We start from the raw sequence: 17,498 nt of genomic DNA, 5'->3' as shown, positions 1-17,498 counted from the left end.
GCATCTTAATAAACATCTATGTCACATTGCTTTAAGTTTTAGTTGTCATTTCTCATCAAGTGTAGATTTTCCTGGTTTTGATATTATGAGTGATTTTTGATTAAAACCTGTACATTTTGGGTATTATGTTAATGAGACTTTGAAGAGTATTTACATCTTTTGGTTTTATCATGCTTCTGACACTGCTCTGGCAGGGGAAGGGGAATGCCACTTAACTGATGCCAGATGGAGTGGAGTCCTGGTTCCTCATTTAGCCTCCATTGACACCTAGGGGTTGAGGGTGTCCTCACCCCCATCTGCAAGGTGGGGATTCTGGCTCTCCCCTATGCCTCTGCTGATACCACCCTGGCTGAGAGGAGAAGAAATGCCTTGCTATAGTTCTCATGACTTCCAGTAGCACCACACTAGGGGAAGGATACTAGTTTCTGCTAAATGGTAGTAAAAGTGCCGATTCTCTACTGGGATTCCTCTGATACCAGCCCAGTGGGTACAAGAGGAAGGGTCCCTTGTTATCACCAGGTGGGCATGAATCCTGTCTTTCCATGTAGTCTCCACTGACAATGCATCAAAGGGGCCTTGTTATTGCCCAGTAGGAATGAAAGTTCAGTCTCCGAACTTGTCTTTCTCTGAAACCACCGTAGCATATTACAGCCTGCCAAGGATGTAAGTTTAACTTCCCCACTTGGCCTTTGTTGGCATGGATAGTGGCTTAATATTTTCTGGGGAATTTTCTTGGAGTAGAGTGGTTATTATCTAAAACTTATCTGTCTTGCAAGGTTGTCCCTTTCCTGGTCGTCTGCCTAGAGAGAGCAGGTGTTTTTTCTTTTGCTTTTGCTTATTCCCATTGATGCTTCCAGGTTTTCAGCTTCTCTAGCACCAGATCTAGGATAGATGAAGCAAAACAAAATAAAACAAAACCTCAGGGAACTCACTGCTTTGTTATTCCTTGGGCTCTGAGGTCAACAGTCTGCCTTCTTTTGTCTACTTTTCAGACTATTCTTATGTTTGTTTTATAACCAATGTCAAAGATTTTAAACTGTACTTAGCAGGAGAAAGAGGGAGAAGTACACCTACTACACCTTTCTAGATGCAGAGGTATCACTTGGTTTGTTTTCACACTTTACTTTATTATGGAAAAACTTAAACATACACAAAAATAGAGAAATGAGTGGAACGAATCCCCTTTAGTCAGCTTCAGCAATTTTCAACGTTTTGCCAATCATGTTTTATTTCTCTCTACTCCAAGATCTGTTGCAGTTTTTAAACTCAAATCCTAGATATTATATTATCTCATTCAATGTGAGTGTGCATCTCTAAGAGGAAATACTTTTTTTTTACATAATCACAATGTCATTATCATAATTTACTAATTAATAATTCCTTAATGTAAGCAAATACTAAATCATATTCAAATTTCTGTGATTGTTTCAAGAAGTATTTTTAAATCTGATTTTTTTCAAAATAGGACACAAGCCAAATGCAATGATGCATTTGTTGTTAGCTCTCTTAAGTCTCTTTTTAAAATCTTTAAATTTCCTAAGTTAGGCACAGAAAGACAAATACTGCATGATGTCATTTATATGTGGATCTAAAAAGTCCAACTCATATAGCTGAGAGTAGAACATTGCTCTCAGGAACTGGAGAGTGGGGGAAATGGGGACATGTTGGACAAAGGGTACAAAGTTTTAGTTATGTAGGATGAATAAGTTCTGGAGACCTAATGCACAGCATGGTCACTAAAGTCAATAATACTGTACTGTATACTTGAAATTTACTAACAGAGTAGATCTTAACTGTTCTCATGATTTAAAAAAGGTAACTATGTGAGGTGATGAATGTGCTGATTACCTTCATGTGGTAATCATTTCACAATATATACATATATCAAAATATCACATTGTATACCTTAAATATATACAATTTTTACTTGTAAATTATACCTCAATAAAGCTAGAAAAGAATGTGGAAGTCTCCCATCTTTCTTTTTCTCATTCTTTCTTTTTCACTTTGAAATAGACTTTAACCAGTGTAGTACCAGAGTAGAAAGAAAAAGAAGCATAACAGTACAAAGTCCAGGAACACATCAAATATTCAACAAAGACGGGATTTAAAATTAATGAAAAAATAATGATTATAACAAATGGCATTGGGATAACTAGCTATCAATTTTAGGAAATGTAACACAGTTAAATCACTATGCCAAAACTTTAAATAAGTTCTAAATGGATCGATAATTTAAATGAAACAATAAAAGTAATCTGAAGAAAAAATAGACTTTCATTTTTAGAGCAGTTTTAGGTTTACAAAAAAACTGAGTGAAAGGTACAGAAAATTACCATATATGCTTTGCCCTCACACATGCATAACCTCCATTATCAACATCCCCCACCAGAGTGGTACATTTTTTTACAATTAATGAACTTACATTGACACATCATGATCACCTGACATTAAGATTCATTCTTGGTGTTGTACACACTTTGGGTTTAGATAAGTTTATAATGACATGTATCCACCATTATGGGGGCTTCCCAGGTGGCACAGTGGTAAAGAATCAGCCTGCCAATGCAGGAGACGCAGGAGACATGGATTAGATCCCTGGATTGGGAGGATCCCCTGGAGAAGGAAATGGCAACCCACTCCAGTATTCTTGCCTGGAAAACTCCACATGCAGAGGAACCTGGTGGGTTACAGTCCATGGGGTCGCAAAGACTCAGACACGATGGAGTGACTGAACACACACACACACACACACCCACACACACCCACTGTTATAGTTTTATACAGAGTAGTTTCAATGCCCTAAAATCCTCTGCGCTCAGTCTATTCATTCTTGATTCTCCCTAACCCCTGGCAACCACTCATCTTTTTTACTGTCACCATAGTTTTCTCTTTTCCAGAATGTCATATAGTGGAATCATACAGTATTAGCTTACTTTGTTGCTGCTGTTTTTTAATTTAAACATTTATTGTTTTCCTCATCTTCCTTTAAATGGCATTTATTTAGAAAATGGGTTATTTTTCCTAAAAATTCCATTCTGGATTTGGCCGATTGTTTCTTAGTGGTGACACTGAACTTGTTCTTTTATTTCCCATATCACCATTAACTGGGAATTAGAGCTCCATACCTGATTAGATTTAGGTTCAGTTTTTATTTTTGGAATCAATATATCATAGGGGATATATGATTCCAACTGCATCACATCAGAAGGTACATAATATCTAGCTGTCCTATTCTTAGTGATGCTAAAATTGATCAGTGGGTTCAGATGGTATCTGATCCCTCCACTGTAAAACTCCCCGTCATCCTTTGCTTAATCTTTTTTTTTTTTTCATTCATGATCATTGCCCTAGATTAGTGGTTCTCAAGCAGAGATGAATTTGTCCCTCAGGGGACATTTAACAATGTCTGAAGACATTTTTGATTGTCACAACTGGGGGGCAGTACTAACGGCATCTAGTGAGTAGGCACCAGAGATGCTGCTAAAATTCTGTTAATACAGTGCATAGATAGTCCCCAAATAAAGAATGATCTGGCCCCAAATGTCAGTAGTGTTGGTGTTGAGAAACCATGGTCTAGATTTATTTATTTTTTTTAAATTTTATTATTTTTTTAATAGTTCTATTTTTTTTATTTTTTTTTCTTTATAGGTTTTTTTTATTTTTATTTTTAAACTTTACAATATTGTATTAGTTTTGCCAAATATCGAAATGAATCCACCACAGGTATACCCGCGTTCCCCATCCTGAACCCTCCTCCCTCCTCCCTCCCCTACCCTCCCTCTGGGTTGTCCCAGTGCACCAGCCCCAAGCATCCAGTACCGTGCATCAAACCTGGACTGGCGACTTGTTTCATACATGATATTATACATGTTTCAATGCTATTCTCCCAAATCTCCCCACCCTCTCCCTCTCCCACAGAGTCCATAAGACTGATCTATACATCGGTGTCTCTTTTGCAGTCTTGTACACAGGGTTATTGTTACCATCTTTCTAAATTCCATATACATGCGTTAGTATACTGTATTGGTGTTTTTCTTTCTGGCTTACTTCACTCTGTATAATAGGTTCCAGTTTCATCCATCTCATTAGAACTGATTCAAATGTATTCTTTTTAATGGCTGAGTAATACTCCATTGTGTATATGTACCACAGCTTTCTTATCCATTCATCTGCTGATACCTCAGATATGCAGATGACACCACCCTTATGGCAGAAAGTAAAGAACTAAAGAGCCTCTTGATGAAAGTGAAAGAGGAGAGTGAAAAAATTGGCTTAAAGCTCAACATTCAGAAAACTAAGATCATGGCAACCGGTCCCATCACTTCATGGCAAATAGATGGGGAAACAGTGGCAGGCTTTATTTTTGGGGGGCTCCAAAAGTCGCTGCAGATGGTGATTGCAGCCATGAAATTAAAAGACGCTTACTCCTTGGAAGGAAAGTTATGACCAATCTAGACAGCATATTAAAAAGCAGAGACATTACTTTGCTGACAAAGGTCTGTCTAGTCAAGGCTGTTGTTTTTTCAGTAGTCATGTATAGATGTGAGAGTTGGATTATAAAGAAGGTTGAGCGCCAAAGAATTGATGCTTTTGAACTGTGGTGTTGGAGAAGACTCTTGAGAGTCCCTTGGACTGCAAGGAGATCCAACCAGTCCATCCTAAAGGAAATCAGTCCTGAATATTCATTGGAAGGACTGATGCTGAAGCTGAAACTCTGATACAAAGAGCTGACTCATTTGAAAAGACCCTGATGCTAGGAAAGATTGAAGGCAGGAGAAGAAGGGGACAACAGAGGATGAGATGGTTGTATGGCATCACTGACTCAATGGACATGAGTTTGGGTAAGCTCCAGGAGTTGGTGATGGACAGGGAGGCCTGGCATGCTGCAGTCCATGGGGTTGCAAAGAGTTGGACACGACTGAGTGACTGAACTGAACTGAACTGAGGGATTATAAATAGTGACATAATAATTATATTATTCCTTCTGCATTTGCTATCTGCAATTACTACATAAAGAAGAATATCATTATGTGAAAGATGCAATAATTCTTGGGTTTTATTTTTATTAATTTTTGCAACAATAATTTGGTGCCCTACAACCATCCAGGGGTGACCAACATTTTTTAATATCATTATGAACTCATATTTTGTACATTTGATGCTTGATGAATTGCAGATTTTTTGATGTTCTAATTGTCCCAATATAGGCAAATGGGAACTCCCCTTCATCTTGGATCCTGTGTTCTTTTGACGTGACTACATGAGTCTTTGATATCACCCTTGTTTTTTTGACAAAAAAGATGTCCCAGGATAATTTCATACAATTTCCTGTTATATACATAAAATAATTATTTTTTCAAGGAAGATTGATTCCTTTTGGTACAAAATGATATTTATAGATCACAATCCAGGCATTAAACATACTCATTGCTAGTAGGTTGTCATTGCTGCTACATCTTTTCAGTGGACAGAGCTAGGGAATATTTTTAGAAAGAGAAAAATAAATAAACCATAAGTTCAAAATGTTTCTGTAAATATTTATTTCCTCAACTTTCTTACACAAAAGGTAGCATACTACCTATGCTTTATGGTAAAGGATTTTGAGTCCATGTTATGAAGCAGAGAGGTAAGGAATCAAAAGTATGTCACTGAAGTAACATGGATGGACTAGAGATTATCACACTAAGTGCAGTGAGTCAGATGAAGACAAATATCACAGGATCACTTACATGTGGAATCTTTAAAACATGATACAAATGAACGTATTTAAAAGCAGAAACAGACTCACAGACACAGAAAACAGACTTACAGTTACCAGAGGGGAATGGCTGGGGAGAAGGATAAATTAGGAGTTTGGGATTAGCAAATACAAACTGATATAAATTGCTACATATAAAAAAGATACACAACAAGGAACTACTGTGTAGCACAGGGAACTATACTCAACACTTTGTGTATATATAATCACTTTGCTGTACACCTGGAGTGAATACAACACTGTATATAAGCTGTAACTCAATAACAAAAAAAAAGAAAGGAAAAAGTATACGTCAAATGGGGCAGCAGTCTGAAGGGGTATAGCCAGAGTTGCTGAAGACTGATAGAAGCTAAGAAACAGACTACTGGAATCAATATGTTGTGAAAACTGGGAAAATGGCTGGTTAGGATATGATGCAGTATAATCTATATCTTTGCTGTCATCTGTCACAAGCCTGACTTTGCTCTCTCTGTGTCTTTCCTTTCTTTCAGCCAGAAAAGGGCCTGGGCCATTGGAATCACAGGGGCTCAGGCTACTCAGTGCTAGATGTGTGCTTGAAGAATACCTTGACTTCCATTCTCTGCCCGCTTCCACACCACTAGCCTACTGCTTCCTTCTGTAGGGCTTGCATCTTCTGGAAGCATGTGGGGGAGCCTGACGAGCCTCAGGTTCAGTTCCCTGGTTACTAGTATGGCTCTGGGGATGCAGGCTGCAAGTCTTTGTCCTGCTGCAATGATGAGCAGGGCTGCTGAGCTGGCTACCTTGGTCATCATGACCAGGCCAGGAGACTGGCTATTCCTGAGCTTAGGACGGCTTGGCATGATCCAAATGGGATGGGAAGAACCTACCTGACCAGCTTCCAGATCTAAGGGCTTAGTGCTGAGTGAACTTGCCATTTTCCCTTTTTTTTTTTTTTTTTTAGCCCAGTGAAGACTCACAGACCATTGAGGGCTGGAAAAAGTAGGTGTCAGATCTCATTGTTGATGGTATGTATATTCTGAATGGGAACAGGTATAGAAGCAGAGAGAAAGCATAAGCAAATTCAAGGCATTTATTGTTTTTGTGCCTCAGTTTCATTTGTATAGTGAGAATAATATTGGGACTTACCTCATCAGGGTATTATGAGGTTTAAATAACTTTGCTGTTGTTCAGTTGCTAAGTCATGTCCAACTCTTTGTGACCCCACAGCCCGTAGCCTGCCAAGCTCCTCTGTCCACGGGATTTCCCAGACAAGAATACTGGAGTGGGTTGCCATTTCCTTCTCCACAGGATCTTCCTACCCAGGGATTGAACCTGTGTCTCCTGAATTGCAGGCTGCCTCCTGCATTACTGGTGGATTCTTTACAGCTGAGCCACCAGGGAAGCCCTACTTTTACTATCATTTGAGTATAATCATTGTATGAAATCATTGTATAAAAATCATAAGTTATATCATGCTAACACCCTCAAAGATTCCCATCACAATTGACATAATATTTAAATCCTACATAATGGTCTATAAGGCTCCAGGTTATCTTGTTCCTGCCTACATCTCTATCTTGGTCATCCTGTACCACTCTCCCTCTTCTTGGTCACCGAATTCAAGCCATTCTGGACATATTTTCATTTCTTAAAATCATCAAACTCTTTTATCTCAGGACCTCTGCACTTGCTCTACATGTTTACAATCAGAAAAACAAAAAACCTGAGAAACTAAAATCCAGAATCCATAAAGAAAAGTTTGTGAATCTTGACTATATAATAATGTTAAGCAAACTCTGGGAGATGGTGATGGATAGAGAACCCTGGTGTGCTGCAGTCTGTGGGGTCACAAAGAATCAGACACAACTTAGCGAATGAACAACAACAAACATCATATGGTTAAAAAATGAAATAAAATACAATAGTTAAATGATGAATGGGAAAATAAACATATACTTGCACATGACAGTCAAAAGACTAATACCTTGGTAGTTTGGAGTCCAAAGTCTAGATTCTAACTGCTGGGTTTGAATCCCACGTCCATCATTTACTAGCTGTGTAACCTTGGGTTTCACTTAATCTCTTTACGTCTCAGTTGCCTCAACTGTAAAATGGGGATTATAACAACACCTACTACTTAATATTGTAGAGAGGGTTAAGCAATTTAATAGACTGACTCTTGGTATACTCAAGCACCATGTAAATTTTACTTATTATCAGGGTTACTAAGAAGCCAAAAGAAAATTAGGCAAAGGATGTAAACATGCAGTTCACAAAAACGTAATATGAAATAATCAATAAACATGAAATTATGGTTGACTGGTGTCTCAGAAGGTAAAGAATCTGCCTGCAATGCAGGAGACCCATGTTTGGTCCCTGGGTTGGGACGATCCCCTGGAGGAGGAAATGGCAACTCCAGTATTCTTGCCTGGACAATCCAATGGCCAGAGGAGTCTGCCAGGCTACAGTCCATGGGGTCACAAAGAGTCGGACACGACTGACATATGGTTGACTTCACTCATGATGAAAAGCATTAATTTATTTCATATATATTTACATGTGTATTAAATGCCAAAGAGGCACTGGGCATAAAATGGTGAACATCTTACTCTCATGGAGTTTACATTGTAGTAAGTGTGTGTGTGTGTGTGTGTGTGTAATATTTAATACATCATGTAGTAATAGTGTTTTAAATAAAAAAAAGCAGGAATGGGGTGTCATTTTATAAAAAGGTCAAGAACTCTGAGATAAGGTGATAGTTAAGCAGTGATCTGAAAAAGTGAGGGGGAAAGTCATGAGGATTTCTAGGGGAACAGCTTTCTAAGAAGAGGGAACAATAAGGGCACAGGCTTGGAAGCAGGAGCCAGCTTAGCTTATTCAAGGAACAGCAGTAAATCTAGTTTGTTCGAGGCAAGGCTGATAGAAAGCGAGGTCTAAGAGACAGAGGCCAGATTCTACAGGACTTTAAAGGCCAAGATAAGGACTTGGGACTTTGCTAGGAGTGAAATGAAAAGCCTGCTATCACTTGGGAATTGTACTCAGCTACGCATAACAGGGATCCAAATAACAAAGGCTTAAATAGGATGATGCTTTGAGTATTATATTGATTCTAGGACACACCATTATTTTATGTACCAAGAAAGAGGAAATAAATGCTGGCAAATATAATCCAGAAGCTGTCATTCAAAGATTTCAGAGATACTGAAGCATAAACAGAGATGTACCTTTCAGAGATGGTACCATAATATGCTATTTTTTTCTCATGTAAGATTAGGTCCTGAGGTAATCAGTTTTTGATTGCAAGATGGCTACTCAGCTATAGCCATTAAATCCTCATTTCAGAGAGGAAGGAGAAATGACGAAGGAGGAAATGCCTTTTATTCCTCCATATTAATTTTGTAAAAATTTCCTCCAAAATATTTACTGACATTTTTATTGGCATTGCATTGGTTGTGCACATCAACTTAGCACTGCCTGATGTCTAGCATAGAATGCTAAGTTGTTGATCCATATGTATATTACAGCCTCATTTATTTTTCATAAAAAGGATAACTGTATGGAACATGCTTGTATTGGCATAGAAAATTTCTCAAAGGATACACGAGAAACTGTTAACAAGTGGTTGTTTGGGGGGAGTAAAACTGGGTTTGATTGGCAGGGGAGGGGCTTTAACTTTTCATGTTATGCCTTCTTTCATCTCTCTTTTTAAAACTATAAATATTGTATATATCGCTTTTATAATAATAAATATAAACCAGTAAGCTTCAAAGTAGAGTGTGCATTACCCTGGGGGTATAGGAAGACTTTCCAAGGGGTAAATAAGCACTTACAGTTTGAAAGGGATCAATTTCTACATCCTCAAATTTCATTTTAATATTTCCTAAAATTGATCTGCTAGAGAATACACTAGTAGTGAAAAAATTAAGCCGGTTCTCTTTTTCCATCTCCCTTTTCACAAATAGTTCTCTTTGCACTTTACAAAAGAAAAACATATCTTTGATCCATCCCAAATCTTACCTGAGTGCACTGCCCCACAGTGTAAAATCCTCAGGGTACCAGAGAGACAGTTCCAAACACTGCTGCCAATGATGAAGAAACAAACTGGCCTAACAAATGAATATATTGGTATCAAATCCTGTTTCAACTCGGCTGGTTTCCAGTAAAATTGAAGGCAAGCCCAATTGAGCTGTCAGCTGACAAATCATGAGAAATAATTTTAAAGATAAATCATTGTGTAATTTCCCCCCATATGTCTTCAAAGGAATTCAAATACTTGAGTGACATTTCTAAAACAAAATGTCCATTCCTATTTACTTAGGAATGTTTCTATGTGCGGTTTAATAATGTTTCTATGTGTGGTTTAACCAAACAAAAAGTTGTAAGAGAACTGATGCTGAATTCTGCCTCATTCTAAAATAAGCAATATTTATCTATTAATACACTCACCACCTTTAAAAAAAAAGACTTACATCACTAGTAAATTTTTGTTTTTTGTTTAATAATTACACATCAAAATTTGTAATATGTTTATAACTTTTTGATCCATTGTATTCCAATATTAATTGTCATGATAACACAAGCAAGACTAAATTGTGAACAACACTTACAGCTTTAGGATCACAGGAACTTTTAAAAAGCATTTAAATAGCAAAATATACACATATTTTTGCTACAGAGAAATCTGGTAGGATAATCTGGTAGGAAAATCATTTCAAGTGTAAAAAATATGTATTTTTAGGATAAAATTCTGTTATAAGAATAAGATGGAATTGAGAACTCAGGGAGAAAAGGGAAAATTTACACCTCCCAAACTGTCAAAGAAGAAATCATTTATGAATTTTTAAAACTGATGATGGTGGCTTTCAAATCACTAACAGATTTAGGTTTCACTGCTTTCACGTAAAACCGTGATGTTTTGTTTGTGAATGTTAATATTCGTCAGAAATCACATTATTTGCAACTTGACACTTTGGATGCAAAATTTGAGATGTCAACCTAGATATGTGTGAAGGAGCACAACAGTAAAAATATTTTTAGAGAGCATTGTTATAAACCAATAGTTTTATATAAACATACAAAATAAATATCAGGGGGAGCGTCATATACTCATTTGCCACCTTGTGGCCAGAGTTGTATTCCACTCCAGGCAAGGTGCTGCAATGAGGAAGGGGTCTCTCTTTAGGTCAGCCCCTTCAGCGACACTTCCATCAGGTCTTTGTGAGGCTGAGATGGTAGCATTCGCCTGGGACTGAATCCAGACTCAAGCAAGCAAGAAGCATCAAAAGGATTATGCTGACACCTGCCCCTCTCCATGTGATTCAGAGCAAAAGCAACATGCAATCAGGAAAGGAATGTAAGAACTGCAACAAAAGTCTGACTTTTCCCATGAGGACTGCTTATAAAATCTAATAAACTATTTCTGATATTCTTTTCTTGATTCTTCTGGTTTTGGTGTCTCTTCTCTACTGGTGACCTAGACACTTCCTCAGTCTGCCTTTTGGGGAACCCACTCCTGTTTCTGGCCCCTGGGGCATGTTTGTTTGGTTCGGTGCTGGTTTCACAGCTCCTAGTGCAACACCTGGTCTGGGTTGGCACTGAATAGACATTTGTTGAGTGAGTGGATGGCAGAGTGCACACCCCGCCCCACCCTGCACTCCCCCCCGCCCCCGCACTGCCCCAGCCTCCGCTTCTTCCTTGACATGCTGGACATGTGGGCTTCTGCAGGAAGATGATCAGTAAAGCTGTCAGGTTGCCATGGTTAGTCATCAGTGGGAGATAGCCTTGGTACACTGAGATTTTTAGGTTACTTTGATGTCTGTTACCCTGTGGAGGTGGGATGAGTGTTTCTTGTGCCTCCCTGCCCCCATCCTTATAGGAGCAGGATTCCTTCAGTGGGTGCTGTAGTTGTAGTTCCTCTCATTGCAGGCCAAAAAGGGCAGGCATTTATTGGAAGGATACTGGGATGCTTCAAGGGATGGGAACAAGAGTTGGCTTAGGAAGGGGAGGCACCAGAGCAGTTCTGGGGACCTCAGGTGTATGGGAACCAGCATTCTATCCTCTTTAAAGAAAGTGAAAGTCGCTGGGTGGTTTCCGACTCTTTGTGACCCCATGGACTATACAGTTCATGGAATTATCCAGACCAGAATGCTGGAGTGGGTAGCTTTCCCCTTCTCCAGGGGTCTTCCCAACCCAGGGATAGAACCCAGGTCTCCCACATTGCAGGTGGATTCTTTACCAGCTGAGCCACAAGGGAAGTCCTCTATCCTCCTTAAGGGCTCGTGATTCCTGACAACCAACTCCTGCTGCTGACCCTGGGAGGCCTACACACTGCCCCCTACCTGGAGGAGGGGCCAGGTCTCGGAGGGGTGATATCCACACTAACCAGGGAGAACTCGGCCACAGTGTAATGAGGCAGCACAGCCCTACAGGCCGGGCAGTGTGTAATGGGTCAAGGGCTGCCATCACTGGGGCTCAGGCACCAGACTCTTCCTGGAACACACTGTCCCCAACACTCTGCTCCTCGTGAGCCTCATCCTGACACCTGCCCTGGGCTGTACTGCCCGGGACCAGCACCTGCAGCTGCTTCCCAACATCCCCAAGTTGCCCAAGACCCAAGCCACTTGCTCTGGGCTCAGTCTTCGTGAGCCCCTTGGTGCTGCTCCCCATGGCTCCCAGCTCAGCACAGTGGGGCCCTGAAGATGCATGGCCGCCCCTCCCCCTGACTGGCAGTTCCACACATAGAAGCTGGTTCCCTGCCACTCCCACCTGCTGCCTGAGCTGGGCCTCCGCTGGGCTTTGAGGGTCTTGGGACAGTGTCCTGTAGTTCAGGCCCCTCTCTCAGCTGTAGGGGAGATGTCAGCAGTAGGCCTGGCTTTGTTGTGCCTTGTCCATCCCGCCACCCCTGTGGCAGCTGGCTCAGCGTCTCCTGGGCCAGAAGGCTGGCTGCCAAAACCTCAGCCCACCCGTGGCCTTGGGAGCCTGAGGGAAAGGTGCAGAGGAGGCGAGGAGCAGGCACGGACTGTGCAGAGCACCGATAAGATGGGCATGGGATGTGCCTCTTGGGGCCCAATGGCCTTGGGAGCTCTGCCCCTCTGTATCTGGGGTCCAGGCCTGCCCCAGAATGGAGCTTCGTTCTTATGGGGCAGGGCAGAACCTGGGGTGGGCGGGGAGCCTCAGACAGGGATGGGAACCTGCTCAGCCTCAGAGATGCTGGCTGATCACCGCTTCTGCCAGCGCTCCTCGCGACCCGGCCTCTGGGGGGATGTTTCTCAGCCCCAGGGACGTTTCTGGACTAGGATATCTCTCTATCCCTGGCCCCGCAGTGCTGGGGGAGGCTGCATGGGCGAAGGGAAGGACGGAGAGAGGGGAGGAGACGATGAAAGGGGTCAGAGCAGCGATTGGAGCCGAGAACTGGAAGCGCCTTAAAGAGACTGCGCGGTCCCCGCCCCCCTTCCCGCCAGCCTCAATGAATTAGAGCTGTGTTTCTCAAACTTGCCTGCTCATAAGAATCTTCTCGGGCCCTAGTTAAAGATACAGGTTCCGGAGCATGTTCCTTCGGGATTCTGATTCAGTGGGGCTGCGGGTGGAGCCGAGGAATCTGTAATTTTAACACGCTCCCCACGTGATTCTCGTGAACAAGCAAGTTTGGGAAATATTGAATTAAAGGAAACCGGGCCTGGCTGCTGAGCGGCCTCCGCTAGGGGGCTACGGCAGGAGGATTCCCGGGGGCGTCGCCTGCTTCCGCCGCCGCCTCCTTCAGTGAAAGTCCCTTTTGGGTCCAGCTGCCACAGCCACCGCGCTCCCTCAGGCCGGACGGGGGACACCCCTGGTCTGCGTGGCCCCCGCGCCGCCACGCCCAGTGGCCGCCCCAGCCCTGCGATTAGGGGGAGGAGCCGCTGCCAGTGGAGGCGGAGGAGCAGAGGAGGCGGAGACGGCAGAGACGGCGGAGAAGGCGGAGAGGAAGGTGGAGGCAGAGGCGAAGGTGGAAGGGAAGGTAGAGGCGGCGGGGAAGGTGGAGGCGGCTGGGAAGGTGGACGCCACCGGGAAGGTGGAGACTGTGGAGGGTCCGGGACGCCGGGTAGAGCTCAAGCTGGAGCCCGAACCTGAACCCGAGCCGGCACGGGAGGCGGAGCAGGAGCCGAAGGGGGAGCCGAAGCAGGAGCCTGAGGATGAGAACCCGGCGCGGAGTGGCGGTGGCGGCGGCAGAGACGAGGTTCCTCTCCCTACCCTTCCCTCCGATCCCCCGCGGCCCCCCGATCCTTCCCCGCGGCGCAGCCGTGCCCCCCGCCGCCGACCCCGGCCGCGGCCGCAGACCCGGCTCCGTACCCCGCCGCAGCCTAGGCCACGGCCCCCGCCCCGGCCCCGGCCCCGGCGCGGCCCTGGGGGCGGGTGCCTGGATGTGGATTTCGCGGTGGGTCCACCAGGCTGTTCCCACGTGAACAGCTTTAAGGTGGGAGAGAACTGGAGGCAGGAACTGCGGGTGATCTACCAGTGCTTCGTGTGGTGTGGAACCCCAGAGACCAGGAAAAGCAAGGCAAAGTCTTGTATCTGCCATGTGTGTGGCACCCATTTGAACAGACTCCACTCTTGCCTTTCCTGTGTCTTCTTTGGCTGCTTCACAGAGAAGCACATTCATGAGCACGCCGAGACGAAACAACACAACTTAGCAGTAGACCTTTATTACGGAGGTATATACTGCTTTATGTGTAAGGACTATGTATATGACAGAGACATTGAGCAAATTGCCAAAGAAGAGCAAGGGGAAGCTTTGAAATTACAAGCCTCCACCTCGACCGAGGTTTCTCACCAGCAGTATTCAGTGCCAGGCCTCGGTGAGAAGTATCCAACCTGGGAGACAACCAAACCTGAGTTAGAACTGCTGGGCCATAACCCAAGGAGAAGAAGAATCGCCTCCAGCTTTACCATCGGTTTAAGAGGACTGATCAATCTTGGCAACACGTGCTTTATGAACTGCATCGTCCAGGCCCTTACCCACACTCCGATCCTGAGAGATTTCTTCCTCTCTGACAGGCACAGATGTGAAATGCCGAGTCCGGAGTTGTGTCTGGTCTGTGAGATGTCTTCGCTTTTTCGAGAGTTGTATTCTGGAAACCCATCTCCTCATGTTCCCTATAAGTTACTGCACCTGGTATGGATACACGCACGGCATTTAGCAGGGTACAGGCAACAGGATGCACATGAGTTTCTCATTGCAGCGTTAGATGTCCTGCACAGGCACTGCAAAGGTGATGATGCTGGGAAGGCGGCCAGCAATCCCAACCACTGTAACTGCATCATTGACCAAATTTTCACAGGTGGCCTGCAATCTGATGTCACCTGTCAAGCCTGTCATGGTGTCTCCACCACAATAGACCCATGCTGGGACATCAGTTTGGACTTGCCTGGCTCTTGTACCTCCTTCTGGCCGATGAGCCCAGGGAGGGAGAGCAGTGTTAACGGGGAAAGCCACATACCAGGAATCACTACCCTCACGGACTGTCTGCGAAGGTTTACGAGGCCAGAGCACTTAGGAAGCAGTGCCAAAATCAAGTGTGGTAGTTGCCAAAGCTACCAGGAATCTACCAAACAGCTCACAATGAATAAATTACCTGTCGTTGCCTGTTTTCATTTCAAACGGTTTGAACACTCAGCCAAACAGAGGCGCAAGATCACTACATACATATCCTTTCCTCTGGAGCTGGATATGACACCTTTCATGGCCTCGAGTAAAGAGAGCAGGATGAATGGACAGTTGCAGCTGCCAACCAATAGTGGAAACGATGAGAATAAGTATTCCTTGTTTGCTGTGGTTAATCACCAAGGAACCTTGGAGAGTGGCCACTACACCAGCTTCATCCGGCACCACAAGGACCAGTGGTTCAAGTGTGATGATGCCGTCATCACCAAGGCCAGTATTAAGGACGTGCTGGACAGTGAAGGGTATTTACTGTTCTATCACAAACAGGTCCTGGAACACGAATCAGAAAAAGTGAAAGAAGTGAATACACAAGCCTACTGAAGTGACACACAGACCTACCTACCTGGAGTGGAAGATGACAGTTCCCATACTACAACTGGCATCAAGATTTAAAGGACCTACTTGCATGGCCCACGGGCCTGACAGAGTAAGAATTGAACAGTTTCCAGTGTCTAAAAGGTCCTGACTGGAAGAGGAATAGAAGGGGTGGGAGAAGAGGCTCTAGTCTAAGCAGTCACTTAAAGGAAGATTAAATGGCAGGATGCTCTGGGCGGGGCAGGCAGGAGCAGGGAAATCAGACACTGGTCCATATCCTATATTCCTCCAAAAGATTGTGTGGGAAAGTGTGGGGTGGGAGGGGGGTGGTATGGGGGGGATGTGTGCCCTTGTAACTGTAAAACATCTTTCTCCATGGGTGTTTCAGCTTCAACTGACCAATCACATAACAGTTATATGTTTGGGGGAGAAAAAAGAAAAGCTTATACAAATGTAGCCCATTACATATATGGGTAGGAAAGTGGAAAAGCGGAGGAAGCAGGGATATTTCATTGACAAACACCTTTGCCAGTTTCTTTGTATTTGTGATTTTTTTGTGCTATTAAATGCAGTATTAAACAAAGAAAAGCCCATGTGGGCCTGTGAAACAAGAAAAGGGGGCTTTTGTATAAGGGGAGCAATTGCTCCAAAGGTAGAGAAGACAAGAAACACTGTAAGATAGCCAACACAGACAGGCCTCAGCTAAGAGTTTAGTGTGTGAGTGTTTAAAAAAAAAAGCTGTATGATATACTTGAGCAAATCAATGAACCTCTTTGCGATTGTTTTCTCATCTGTACAATGCAGATAATTCCTACCTTAACGGGTTATTGTTAAAGATTAAGTGATATAAAATGTGTCAAAGTATTAATTAAAAAAGGCTTGAGACTTTGTACGGGCTCAGTGAACATTTGTTGGATCTGAAACTTCTTTGGTCCCGGACCAGAATGCATTAGAGATGAGGGGCAGCCCTATCTGAGACCCACGAACAAAAATGACACACACTGTGTCAGATACAGTCACACATACACACTTATAACTTCCTCCCCAGTACTGTTTTTTTTTTTGAGCCCCAAGGCATCAGATTCCACTATTGTCCCTTGGGTACAGGGCATTACAGTCAGCGCCACATTCAGGACTGGAGGGAGAATCACAGGTGTCCCCCCTCAAAGTCATTATTCTGTCCAATTGGAAGACTGTCATGTTGTTACCATGACTCAGCACCCCAGGGGTGGGACTCGGGGCCAGTGGGCTGCTAGGCTTCCACGGGAGGGTGTTGGTGGTCTTTGCCCTCCAGAAGTGTTATGGACATGGCTGCATCTACCTGCAGGCATAGATCATGAAAAGACTGCTCACTGGTCTACCAGCCCAGGGACAGCAGGGGAGTGGCATGTTGGCCCCCTCCCTGATTCTCACAGAGGGCTAAGCCCAAACAAATGGGATGTGCCCAGGACAGGTTAAGCCCTGGTGGTGGTTCCTTCTTTTATCCTCTTCATCAGATACAAAAGGACATGTTACTTAGAAAATATGAGGGGGAGGGGAACTAAACATTTCAGACCCATGGGACTTGCATCCACTGGCTCTGGTAAAAGGCTGGGCTCCTCCCACGGCTCCCCAAGTCTACTTCATGGTCAGCTCATTTGGTAATATGTGTTTATTTGTGTGGTTGTGGCTGCATCCCCAACTAGCTCACAGGCATTTTTAGGACAGGGATTGTGTCTTCTCTTGTACCCTGGGCTGCATTCTCAGCCCTAGAACAGCCCCTAG

At 43.6% G+C, this 17,498-nt stretch overlaps 1 protein-coding gene across 1 annotated transcript; it reads left to right on the top strand.

The window, feature by feature from the left end:
- The first annotated feature begins 13,268 nt into the window (after positions 1-13,268).
- On the top strand, positions 13,269-16,626 carry USP27X (ubiquitin specific peptidase 27 X-linked). Its single transcript, XM_027535391.1, has 2 exons — positions 13,269-13,292; positions 13,488-16,626. The coding sequence occupies exons 1-2, from the start codon at positions 13,269-13,271 to the stop codon at positions 15,738-15,740; spliced, it is 2,277 nt and encodes a 758-aa protein (XP_027391192.1). The 3' UTR covers positions 15,741-16,626.
- Positions 16,627-17,498: the final 872 nt, after the last annotated feature.

The sequence above is a fragment of the Bos indicus x Bos taurus genome, chromosome X, assembly GCF_003369695.1.
Source record: "Bos indicus x Bos taurus breed Angus x Brahman F1 hybrid chromosome X, Bos_hybrid_MaternalHap_v2.0, whole genome shotgun sequence".
NCBI classification, from domain to species: Eukaryota; Metazoa; Chordata; class Mammalia; order Artiodactyla; family Bovidae; genus Bos; species Bos indicus x Bos taurus.
Note: the sequence above shows the minus strand (reverse complement) of the source record. Positions and strands in the feature narration are given on the sequence as shown.